Source organism: Symphalangus syndactylus, chromosome 18 (assembly GCF_028878055.3).
Source record: "Symphalangus syndactylus isolate Jambi chromosome 18, NHGRI_mSymSyn1-v2.1_pri, whole genome shotgun sequence".
NCBI classification, from domain to species: Eukaryota; Metazoa; Chordata; class Mammalia; order Primates; family Hylobatidae; genus Symphalangus; species Symphalangus syndactylus.
In genome coordinates, this window is record NC_072440.2 from 72,317,751 (window position 1) to 72,330,434 (window position 12,684).

The 12,684-nt window shown below is 54.8% G+C and overlaps 1 protein-coding gene across 6 annotated transcripts in view; it reads left to right on the forward strand.

The window, feature by feature from the left end:
• TOM1 (target of myb1 membrane trafficking protein) overlaps positions 1 to 12,684 on the forward strand; it is a 49,277-nt gene that overhangs the window by 13,226 nt on the left and 23,367 nt on the right. For 2 of the 6 annotated variants that reach the window (XM_055251497.2, XM_055251498.2), the window contains exons 2-6: positions 5,753 to 5,837; positions 9,778 to 9,856; positions 10,847 to 10,996; positions 11,321 to 11,455; positions 11,593 to 11,739. In XM_055251497.2, the coding sequence (XP_055107472.1) occupies positions 5,753 to 5,837; positions 9,778 to 9,856; positions 10,847 to 10,996; positions 11,321 to 11,455; positions 11,593 to 11,739 (596 nt within the window). The remainder of the gene's footprint in view (positions 1 to 5,752; positions 5,838 to 9,777; positions 9,857 to 10,846; positions 10,997 to 11,320; positions 11,456 to 11,592; positions 11,740 to 12,684) is intronic. The other 4 variants (XM_055251501.2, XM_063623767.1, XM_055251499.2 and 1 more) reach the window with 3 other exon arrangements.

A 12,684-nucleotide genomic window follows, 5' to 3' on the forward strand; every position in this document is an offset into this window, starting at 1 on the left:
CTTGGGGGACTGAGGCAGAGAATTGCTTGAACCCAGGAGATGGAAGTTGCAGTGAGCCGAGATCGCACCACTGCACTCCAGCCTGGGCGACAGAACGAGACTCCGTCTCAAAAAAAAAAAAAAAAGAACAAAAAAAAAGACAAGGGGAGTTCAGCTGACTCATTCCTCCTCTTCATCAGCATGCCTGGCACTGTCTCAGCACCTGGTCTTTCCTGCCATAGAAACTTGACCTCTTGGAATTGTCAGCTGTGGCCTTCCACTGGACTATAAACCACGGCTGGGGCAGGCCCTTGCTGGATTTGCTCACTGACATCTCCCTGTAGTCTGGACAAGTGTTGAGAATGTTTGAGAAGCACATAGCGTAGTGGTTATGAATATGGACTTGAGAACCAGACTTCTCTGGCTTTGAATCTGCTCTGCATCTCACAAACTGTGTGACTGCAGGCAAATTGCTGACTTCTCCATGCCCCTGAGTTTATTCATCCTCTGTCTTAAAGGTTGTGGTGATGGGTGACTGAGGGTATGACGTGCTTATTAGTCCCATGCCTGGTGCATGCTGAGTGCCAGATGAGCATGTGAACTGGATGAGCCTGACGGAATGAGGAATGGCATTGCAGACAGGATCTCAGAGGCGTGAGAGGACAAGCCACATAGAGGGAGGGGGTACAGCTGACTGTGGCTGACGCCAGCCCCTGGAGAGTTCGGGCTTTTGATCCTCAGGCAGTGAGGGTGATAGACAATATTTAAACAGAGGAAGTTGTGCTTGGAGTTATGTTTGAGTAGAGTGTGGAGGTGGCAGTGCAGGCCTGGGGAGGTGGCAGCTTGAGCCAGAGCTGTCTCAGTGATCGTGAGACTGTTGGAATGTGCAGGGTGGGAGCGAGAGGGCTCCAGGCTGCTTCCCAGAAGGCTGGTGTGGAAAGGGGTGATACTGGCCGGACACAGTGGGCAGTGGCTCACACCTGTAACACCAGCACTTTGGGAGGCTGAGGCGGGTGGATCACTTGAGGTCAGGAGTTCGAGACCAGCCTGACAAACGTGGTGAAGCCCCATCTTTACTAAAAATACAAAACTTAGCCAGGTGTGTTGGCAGGTACCTGTAATCCCAGCTACTCGGGAGGCTGAGGCAGGAGAATCGCTTAAACCCGGGAGGCAGAGGTTGCAGTGAGCCAAGATTGTGCCACTGTACTCCAACCTGGGTGACAGAACGAGACTGTCTCAAAAAAAAAAAAAAAAAAGAAAGAAAGAAAGGGGTGATACCATACCAAGGCCCCCATCTCTGATCCTGCCCGTGGTGTGGCGTGTCTTTGGAGACTACTCATTCTTTCTCTTGGCCCGTCAGTCATTGTAGCTCGGTTACTCATTGCTAGCCTTTCCTGATGTCATACTGACATTGTCTGGCTGCAAGGTCACCGCATCCTGTGAGGCAGGCAGTCTTATCCTGATTTTACGGGTGCAAAAACAGAGACTCAGAGGGGCTGGATCTTTGCCCACAGTCTCTGAGTTAGGTCAGGCCAGACTCGTACCACTCCATCCTCATCTCCATGAGGGGCCAGGTGGGTCTTGCCATCGTGCCAGGCAGATTATCTGGAGCCCTCCAGGGAGGTGGTATCTGCACCAGGCCCAACAGGGAGAGGACAGACTGCTTGCTGTAAGGACGCACAGGTGCCCAGTGATCCGAAGCCACAGGCTTGCCATCCATAAACAACCACAAAGCCACCTGATGACAGGTGGAGGATTGCAGGGCCCGGCTCTGTCAGGAGCTGGAAGACAAGAGCACAGCTGCTACCCAGAGGCCCTTGAAGGTTACAGCTCCGAGGTCTGGGAATCAGTTGTCATTCTCTTGGTAACTGGTAACCACTGTCAGTGTTTTTATTCCCCCTTCTTAAAATAGCAAGCTGAATTACTTCTGTGGTGAAGAACAAAAACAAAACAAATATTGCCAGGTTCCTGTGGGTTTAAAATTCTGCCCTGATGTCATATGCCTACCCTGTGGGCATCTGAAGGAAATCCACATGATTCTCCCCAATCCCGTTGTCCACACCTGGACCTGGAGGAACCTAGAAGGAGTTGGCAAGTGATGGTCTGGGCAGATGTGTCCCACAGCCTCCCAACAGCTGTCTTGTACTGAAATTGCTCAGATCGGCCTTGTCCGGATTTTGTCTCCTCCTCCTCTTCCTCTACCCTTTCTCGTTGAGGCCACATGTCCCCTCCCACCCCGCAGAACACCTCCATCTTCTGATTGGCTCTGCCCACTGCTGTCTGCTGCCACTCAGGGCTCAGGAGCTTGCCCGCACTGATTGGGTCACATCAGACTCATGCACGGGGGTGGGGGCGCGGGATCCTTCTGCACCCACCTGATTCCCTGGTATGGGATTGCTCTTATTTATCAATGTACCCGCTTCCCTTTCAAAGCCACTTGCTTGCCTTTCCAAAACACAGCCTCTCCTGAAACACTGATGTTCCCTCCTCCAGGAGATGAGAGGTGCCCATCCTTTTCAGGAGGCACTGGGGACAGAAGGGGATCTGATGGGGGGGACCACTGAGAGGCCTGCCGGTGGAGCTCAGGGAGGAGAGGGCCGACTGCCTGCATGGTCAGGAAGGGCACTTCTGGGAAAGCAGAGTTCCCCGCCCCCGCTGAGAGATGCGGATGGCACAGAAGCCTCAGGCACCTGCGCCACAGAGTCAGCGGCTGCCCCGCCCTTACCTCTGTGTGCCCTTTGCAAGTTGGTGATCTCTCTGTGCTTCAGTTTCCTCATGAGATGAGGGCAATAATGCACACCTTACAGCGTGTGAAAATTAAATCTCATTCTTCATGTGAACAGCTAATGCTGCTTGATATTCTATGGCATATAACTTGGGAAGTTAAAATATTATTATTGTGGAAGGGCATGCAGGCCAGGTCGAAGACTAGGGAGACACGGAAGGATTTGGGCAGGAAGGACACTGTCATTTTCAGGTTTCAGAAAGTTCCCTCTGGGCAGCGTGGAGAATGGGTGGGAGGAGGGAGGCAGGAGGAGGGAAGAAGCTGAGGTGGTGGTCTAGCAGGAGGATGGTGGCCAGGCTGGGGCAGGGGCAGTGGCAGAGGGGATGGTGAGAAGGGGATAGTGTGATGGACAGAGATTTGGCAGCTGACTTGGCAAGACTTCGCGGCCTTTAGGTGTGGGTAGGGAGGGAGATGACACTAATCCTCTGGCCTGTGTGACTGGCGCTTGCTGAGATGTGGCCTGTGGCAGAGGAGCAGGTTCTGTAGGTTAACACTGACTGACATGACTAACCCCTGCCCCAAAACCCTCCAAAGCAGGGCGTGGCCCTCTGCTCAGAGGGACACTTGTTCAGCCCGCTCTGTTCTTCCCAGGTGGCTCTGTAAGTGTGGAACCCCAAAGGGCAGGGGTGTGGTACAAAGAAGCCACACTCAGTAAACCTTCACAGGATGGACGACTCTGTCTTTCAGCCCTGTCAGAGGAGCCTTCCTCATCCCCTCCTCCAGGCCTGATCTGGGGGTAAAGCAACCGCCCTCTGCCTCAGCCGCCTGGCATGTGTCCTGGGCCACCCTGGCATCCATCTGGCTCAGGACCTGAGGGTAGAACTGAAGTTGGGCCAATTGCAAAACCAAGGTCTCAGAGCCACAGTTTTACAGTTGGTTGAGCCAGCCTGGCTAGAAGAGGGCCCTGTCCAGTCCCACAGAAGCTGCCCTCCTCTGTCCTCCGGCAGACTGGGTTTAGCATGCACTGTGGCTTCTTTTGGGCACCTTAAGGCAGGGACCATGCCCACCGAGTCCACTATGGTATCCCAGTGCCTGGAACCGGCCTGGCTTACAAATAGCTGTGTAGCAAGCGAGGAGTCACCCACCCTCCCCAAGCTGGGGCACAGCCGTGAGGAGACAGCCTCCCTTGCAGGACAGCGTGACATCACGTGGAATAACAAGTTCTACATGCCTACTCTGGCCCACACTCCTGACAGATAATAGACAGCCAGCAGTACTGTGTCCAAGTGCCAGGCCCGCCAGCCAGCAGGTGTGCCGAGGCCGGCAGGATGGCTGCAGCAGGCGGATGAGTACTCTGCATGTGACACTTGCAGGGGAGGGAGCCTTGGGTAGTGCCCTGCATCAGAACAGGGTCTCACCCTTAAAATGCTGAGCAAGGCCTGTCTTATCACACAGTCCTCCATGTAGTCACAATACATACCAGCCAGAGTGATGTGCGTAATAGAACGTTACCTGCAAGAAACAGGGCACAAAATTTCCTGTGTGCACGTGGTTGACGCGTGAAGATAGCATCTAGGAAAGCGCAGAGAACAAAAAACAGGCCATGCAGCACCTCCCTTTCCTAAAGACTGTTTAAGAAGGTGCTAGCATTGCGAGTTCCCGCGTTCATCATTCATGTAGTACCAATTAGTGCCTCCCACACTACGGTTTACAAAAGGCTGCCAAGCCCGGTACTTGCTACCGTGCAGACCTGCAGCCAGTGGTCCCGGCCATGGCCCTGACAGGCTTCCAGAACCCTGCAGCTGACTCCCGGCCTGGAAATCTTACCCTAGGAACTGCCACAAAGTGAAAATTTCGTGGAACTGAATAGAGGTGGTGGTGGTTGTATTTAGTATTACAAATGTACCAGATGCCACTGAATTATACACAGTAAAATGGTTAGTTTTATTTTATGTGACTTTCGCCTCAACTTTTTTTAAAAAGAACCACCACCACCTGCTGAGTGTTTATTTTGGGCCCGTACCGTGCTGATACCTTGCCGTGCTGATACCTTGCATGAATCATCACCTCTCTTTGGGGCAGTTCTGCCGGGTGGCTCGGCATCGGTGCCTTCCGTGGGTGCCTCAGAAGGGTACAGGAGGGCGAGGTGACCTGTTAGTAATGGAGCCTTTTCTTCCTAGGTAAAGAAGGCCTCTGTGAGATTCTAGAGGAACTTGGTTACAGGGGATGCCTCTAGGAAGAGGGAGCTGGGGCAGGGGACAGAGATAGATATACCTAGCTCCATTGTATACCACTTGAGAACTTTTAGATTTTGTATCCTGTGAATGGTTACCAACTCAAAAGATAATTCTTTTTTGTTTGTTTGTTTGTTTGTTTGTTTTGGAGATGGAGTTTCGCTCTCGTTGTCCAGGCTGGAGTGTGATGGCTCAATCTCATTGCAACCTCTGCCTCCTGGGTTCAAACCATTCTCCTGCCTCAGCCTCCCAAGTAGCTAGGATTACAGTCATGTGCCACCACGCCCAGCTACTTTTTTGTAGTTAGTAAAGACGGGGCTTCACCATGTTGGTCAGGCTGGTCTCAACTCCTGACCTCAGGTGATCCACCCACCTCAGCCTCCCAAAGTGCTGGGATTACAGGCGTGAGCCACCACGCCCAGCTCAAAAGATAATTCTAAAGTCAAGGGAGAACATCTTATCTACAGAAATGAAGCAAAGCACTGTCTCCATATTGTCATGTCAGGAATAAGCACACGGAGGCCCGCCTAGATTCCCCTCTGGCGCATCCCTTTGGTGCACTCAGAGTCACGGTTTCCTCATCCATTGAAGGGCAGAGGTACTCCCGGCCTCAGTGGCTACAAGAATCTAGTGACGACGGGACGATGTGTGTAGAGCAGTCTCACACAGGGCCAGGCCCTGTGCCCAGGAAGCGTCTGTCATCTTCCTCCTCCCCATCTCATCCGGCCCTGCAACCCCCTCCTCTCCCACCCGTGGTTTGAGTTTACCCATTCAGGACCCCCTCATGCCTTTATGACTCATGGTTTCTTCTCAGAGAAAGCCACAGATGGCTCCCTGCAGAGCGAGGACTGGGCCCTCAACATGGAGATCTGCGACATCATCAACGAGACGGAGGAAGGGTAAGGGCCCCCCAAGGAGAGGTCGTGGGGCACAGGCAGAGATGGCCATCCACCACGCAGCACACACCTGCACCCTTCCAGGGAGCCCCTGCCCCAGCCCCATTGCTGCCATAGCCACCAAGTCTCACCCAACCCACTTGGCTGCAGAGGCCATCTGAGCCCCATCCAAGGTAGGAATTCACAGCAGGAGTAGAGCTGGCCCCTGGGGGCTGCCACCCGACCCCGCCTCTCTTAGTGGCAGCCCAGATTCCACACGGATCTGGAAGCCCAGCCTTGTATGCAGCATCTCCCTAGGACGAGGCAAGCTGGAGACTCTGATTGTTGACCCCAGGCGTCATCTGCATTCTGCAGGCGGGAGTGTGCGCTAGAGAGACTCTGGCTTTTCTGTGAGCAGAAACAGACTTCCATTTCCTTAAGATTTGACACCAGCCTGGAGGGTAGGGGAGAGCACAAGGATGGCAGGGAAAGTGAAGCTGAACCGTGAGCCTGAACAGCACTGGCATTTGCCAGGCATTTCTGGTGTTGGGGTCACGCTATCGTCTTGCTCAGTGCCAAGGAGCCCTGCCAAGGCACGTGGTGTGGGGGAGGGATTGGGGTCTTGGCCTCCGATGTCTGACTCGTTGTCACTGACCAGCCGTGTGACCTTCAGAAGTCACTTTACCTCTCTAGGTCTTTGTCCTCGAAGGTGCTCTGTTAGATCCTTCCAGCAATAAGCCCGAGTCCCTGGAGGGAGCAGAAAGAGGATGCGAGGGTCCCTGCCCTCTCAGGAAAACCCAGTGAAGGCTGGGGAGAGGTGTGGGGGCCATGGGGAGCAGGAAGTGCTGCCAGACGGGGCCTCCATCCTGAGAAATCAGTGTGGACCCTCCTTTCCCTCTCCAGTTCTCGCTGGGATCATCCAGCTCTCCCGCAGCCAATGCAGGGTTCCTCTCAGCCCAGGAGGGCTTTGCGTGGAGAGGGGCAGGCTGGACGCAGGTGGAGGGCAGGGAGTGCCCAGCTCTGAGCTGGAGGGAGGCTGTGGGCATCTGAGTCACACAGTCAAGGCCCAGTCAGGAGAGGGCAGTGGCTGCCGGAACCTGCTCCCTGGTCTTGCCAAGGACTCATGAGAGTGAGGGTGAGGGAAGGAGTGGTGGGCAGAGGTCAGAAGAAAGAAAGCAGGAGGCAGAAAACCTCACCAAGTCTCTAGACAGGCCTGGGAGCCTCATGGACGTTGCCCCCATGTCCCTTATAAACATGGGAGGAACGGGCTCAGCGTTGTTCAGGTGCGTTGCTATTTATTTGAGCACCTTGTGTGTTCCAGGCACCACAAGAGGCACTAGGGACCCAGCAGTGATCAAAGGCAGGTGTGACCCTTGACCTCACCAAGCATGGCACCTAAACTTAGCCTCATTACTAAAGCGTCTCCCCCATTGGGTTGTGGCCTCCTTGTCATACACTCTGTGCCCCTAGCAGAGTACCAGACACCATGGGCCCACAGCAGTGGCAAGGCCAGAACTTCCGATTCCCAGTGCTTCCCTCTAGGGAGGAAGGTGTCCAACAAGGACACTGTCCCTGCGCTCTAGGAGGCTTCTTCTCTCCCAGGGTGGGCCCCCAGGTCAGTGGCGCATGGCGGAACACGCCAGGGAATGATTCTGATTCCCTTGTCTCTAGGCCACCCTAGAAGAGGTGGAAAGAAGTCGTTATAAAGTGCTGAAGTAGCCCGTGGGTCAGTGGCCAGGCTGAGACCAGGAGCCAGGGACAGGCGAGGGGCTGCCCAGGGAGGCAAGGGTTGGAAACTGCTCTCAGGCTTCTGGGCCAGGACCCCCCTTGGTGGGCCACCATCCCTTTCCCCACCGTGTCCCTTCCACCGCAGGCCTGACCGCATCCACAGCTCTAGCCCCCAGGCAGGCTCCGTCCCTAGGAAGCCTTGCCTCTGCCTTCGCTCCTGCTGAGAACCAGTGCCAGGGTTCCAGGCTCTCCTGCTTTAATCCTGGATGGGGTCAGCACTGACAGCCAGGCAGACAGCAGGATGGGCCCCAGGGGCCACTGGCCAGGCTGGGAAATGTTACTTACGCTTCAGTAGTGTGATGGGCTCTAGGAAGGGAAGCTGTCCAAAGAGAACAGCATCCCTGCCCTCTGGCAGGCTTCTTCTCTACCCAGGGCGGGCCCCCAGTTCAGTGTGGCAGGGCAGAACAGGCCAGGGAGACTGGAGGACCTGAGAAAGTGTCGTGGATGGGGTGGATTTTAACCAAGGCTTCGCCTTGTGGATGTGGACATCAGGAGCCTTCAGGGTGCAAGTGGGGGCCGTGTAAAAGGCTTTTAGACAAGAGCAGTCAAGGCAGCACTGAGTATACCTGTATAGGGCCGAGGGTGGAGGGTGGTGGGAATCACAGAGGGGACAGGGAGATCAGGCTGGCACCCCAGCTTCCAGGGGCCTCCCAACACCGTGACCCCTAGGCTTCTTCAGCCCTCCCCAACCTCCCCCACACTCAGTGTGGCCTCCTCTTAGTTCCTCCAAGGCACCAAGCTGCTCTGCACCCAAGACCTTGGTCCAGGCTCTGACCTTGACCCAAACTGCTCTGCCCCCACTCCCCCCAGCTGGTCCTTCCCATCTTTCAAGGCCCGACTTCAAGACCACCCCCTCGGAGATCTTTTCTGACCACCCCCATCCTCACCTCTGCTCTTTTTCCAGGACCTGCTTATTCCTTGCTCTTCTTTGGATCTCCCCGCAAGGTGGGGAGGAGGCAGGGCCATATGGTCTTGTTTGCCACTGTATCCCCAGCACCTAGCATGGTGCCATGCACGTATTGGGTGCTTAATAAGAGTTGAATGGGCCAGACATGGTGGCTCACACTGGTAGTCTCAGCGTTTTGGGAGGCTGAGGCAGGAGGATGACTTGAGCCCAGGAGTTCCAGGCTGCAGAGAGCTGTGATTGCGCCACTGCACTCCAGCCTGGGCGACAGAGTGAGACTCTGTCTCAGAAGAAAATAAAAAAAAAAAAAAGATTTGAATGGAAGGATAAATGGACAGATAGAGCAGCTGGCCAGGACGGGGCATCAGAACACTGTGCTAGCTGGGCTCAGGGACTCATGTCTGTAATCACAACATATTGGGAGGCTGAGGTGGGAGGATCATTTGAGCCCCGGAGTTCGAGACCAGCCTGGGCAACATAGCAAGACCCCATCTCTATTTTTGTAATGAAAACACTTTGCCTCCAGGTTATTTGTTCTTAAACTTGAGCATGCATAACAAACCCCTGGGGAGCGTGAGAAGCATTCAGATTCAGGGGCCCCACTCCCTGAGAATTTGGTTCAGGTGGTCTAGGGTGGGGACCTAGGTTCTGCTTTTTTTTTTTAATGTCCTTTGTTTTTTTGAGACAGGGTCTCACTCTGTTGCCCAGGCTGGAGTACAGTGGCGCAATCTCGGCTCTCACTCTGTTGCCCAGGCTGGAGTACAAGTGGTGCAATCTTGGCTCACTGCAACCTCTGCCTCCTGGGTTCAAGCGATTCTCCCACCTCAACCTCCCAAGTAGCTGGGATTACAGGCTCATACCACCACGCCCGGCTAATTTTTATATTTTTAGTACAGACAGGGTTTCACCGTGTTGGCGAGGCTTGTCTTGAACTCCTGGTCTCAAGTGATCCACCTGCCTCAGCCTCCCAAAGTCCTGGGATTACAGGCGTGAGCCACCACACCTGGCCAGGTTCTGCACTTTTAACAAAACACTCTCACCTTTTCTCAAAGTGACTGTGCTGCAGGAGGTCCAGGGGCCATACATTGTGAGTCCCTGCTAAGCAATGGGCTAGGAAGATTCTGATGTGATCAGAACCTGGCTGGATACACAAAACAGGTGGGGCACAGGGAGGATGGGCCAATAAGAACTGTTCCAGCTCTCCAGGGCCTCTGGTGTTGGGTAAGGGGGCTCTATTCCTAAGCCCACCCTTTTTCTTGTCCTCCTTCTTAGTCCCAAAGATGCCCTCCGAGCAGTAAAGAAGAGAATCGTGGGGAATAAGAACTTCCACGAGGTGATGCTGGCTCTCACAGTGAGTGCCCCATCCGTCCGTCCTGTGGCAGGACTATGGTCCACTGAAAGTCACCTCCCCTCAGACCCAGCAGGACTCCCAGCCTCCTCTGAGCCCCTCATTTGAGAGCTGGAAAGGTCTGTAGGCAACGCACTGTCCTGTCTACACTGCAGGCGGATGCAGAATGGCAAGAGGCCATGTGGAAAGGTTCTCCCCAATCCCCCAGCATGGGAACAGATGCTTACATCACTCCAGAACCACTGGCAGGGAGAGCCTGGGCCAAAGGACCTGCGGGTGACATTGAAGCTCAGTAAACCCAGGCCTCCGTGGGGGCAGGGAGGCTGGCCGACTGAGTTGGGTGCTGCCCGGCACTTTGGTGCTCTGGCAAATGAATGTAAAATAAATACCAGTGGCTGGGAACAGTCTTGCCCACACCACTGAACCAGCCCAGATCTCAGGACGGTCAGACACGCGTGGGCCTCCTAGCTGTCGGCATGGGCTTGGCTGGGGAAGATATAAATGCTGTCCCATCCTCCTCCACAAGCAGCATTTATATCCAGGTGAATTGGCTTAAGTGAAAAGCAAAGGCAATTCCTGCAGTGGGAAGTGGAGAGTGGGGAGGGAAGTTCAGTGCCTTTTCCCTGGGCCACAGGCTCACCAGTCGATTGACATCTCAGATGCTCCTTGATTTCCTCTTGGAGAGCCCGTTCTCTCTAGACCGTGTTCACCTCAGAGACAGCGTCGGGATTCTACGTGCACTGATGCCAGTCAGGGAGGGAAGTCCGGCCCACACACCACACCTCTGCCCACCCTAGGCCGTGCCCTCCAGTAAACAAGTCCCCCAGTCCTGGCATTGTCCCAGTCCTCCACATTAAAGGGTCTCATTCCAGGAAGTCCCATCTCCTCTCCTGGGCCTCCCCTCTGGGTCACAGGAGGAGCCACAAGGGTGGGGGTCCTGAGCACCGCCTCTCCTCTGACCAAGGTGCTCGACGGCACCTCTCGGCCCTCCAGGTCTTAGAAACCTGTGTCAAGAACTGCGGGCACCGCTTCCACGTGCTGGTGGCCAGCCAGGACTTCGTGGAGAGTGTGCTGGTGAGGACCATCCTGCCCAAGAACAACCCACCCACCATCGTGCATGACAAGGTGCTCAACCTCATCCAGGTGAGTGCCAGGACAGAGCAGGGCAGGGCCAGGAAGAGCTGTCAGCGCAGGAGCTTCCTGCCCAGTGGAGAGTTGAGGCCATCGTGTTTGTCCCAGGCTCCACTTCTCATTTCGGGGCGTCTCGGTTGTCTGCTGGTGGGAAGTTCTGTGGGGGGGAAGGGAGGCTTGCCAAATGCATGCTTTGCTGTGGAGTGGGCAGGGCAGATGTAGTTAAAAAAAAAAAAAAAAAGCAGGGAAAGAATGTCTGTTCTCTGTCTGGGTGCCAGGTGGGCAGGCTCACAGGTGAGCTGTGGTTACCGGCTGTGTCCCCTTGTCTCCTCTCAGTCCTGGGCTGACGCGTTCCGCAGCTCGCCCGATCTGACAGGTGTGGTCACCATCTATGAGGACCTGCGGAGGAAAGGCCTGGAGTTCCCCATGACTGACCTGGACATGCTGTCGCCCATCCACACACCCCAGAGGGTGAGAGAATTGCCGTACCGGGAACCAAGGGAAGGGAGGCAGGATTCATCCCCAGAGACATCACCAAGCTGGCCCCTGTCTTCCTGGGCTCTTGATGTTCCCAAGAGCCCTCACTGATCCTGTTTTCCTCCCACTAGACCGTGTTCAACTCAGAGACACAATCAGGACAGGATTCTGTGGGCACTGACTCCAGCCAGCAAGAGGACTCTGGCCAGCACACTGCCCCTCTGCCCGCCCCGCCCATACTCTCCGGTGACACGCCCATAGCACCAACCCCGGAGCAGGTAAACGCGCCTGGGGTCAGGACCGTCAGGTCCAGGCAGGTGGGCCACACACATCAGGGAGGGCCCCCTGTCAGAATTTACCATCCACGGAGCCTCCACTTCTTCCTCACAGCATCCTGCAGGTTATGTGTGATTCTTCCTGTTTGAGCGATGAGCCTCAGAGAGGTCCATTCACTTGCCCAGAGCACACAGTCATCAGAGACAGTTGGGATTCAAGCTCACGTCTGTCTGACTCCTGGCAGGCACTGCCCTGTATCCTGGCCGTTTTCCAACCTGTGTTTTCTGCAGGGCCCTCCGACAGCACCATGGAGAGGTGTCCTGTAGGCGGCCCCTTCAGGCCAGCTCCACCTGTGTGGTTTCTTACACACAGCTTTCATTTGAGCTGGGCATGGTCACGTGCGTCTGTGATCCCAGCTTCTCAAAGGTTCAGGCAGGAGGATGACTTGAGCCCAGGAGTTTGAGACCAGGCTGGGCAACATAGAGAGACCTGTTTCAAAAAAAAAAAAAGGCTCCATTTGAACAGAAGTTCTGCCTGAAAAGTTTCCAAACATCTGTGCAAAAAATAAAAAACATATGTACATTGTACCATGCTGCTTCCCATGAAGTCTCAAGAAGGTCTGAAGCTTTTTTGTTTGTTTTGAAACAGTCTTGCTCTGTCACCCAGGCTGGAGTACAGTGGCACGATATAGGCTCACTGCAACCTCTGCCTCCCAGGTTCAAGCAATTCTCCTGCCTCAGCCTCCTGAGTAGCTGGGACTACAGGCATGAGCCACCACACCCAGCTAATTTTTTGTATTTTTGGTAGAGATGGAATTTCATCATGTTGGCCAGGCTAGTCTTGAACTCCTGAGCTCAAGTGATCTACTCGTCTTGGCCCCCTAAAGTGCTGGGATTACAGGCGTGAGCCACCGCACCCTGCCAAGAAGGTTTGAGGCTTAGTATGAG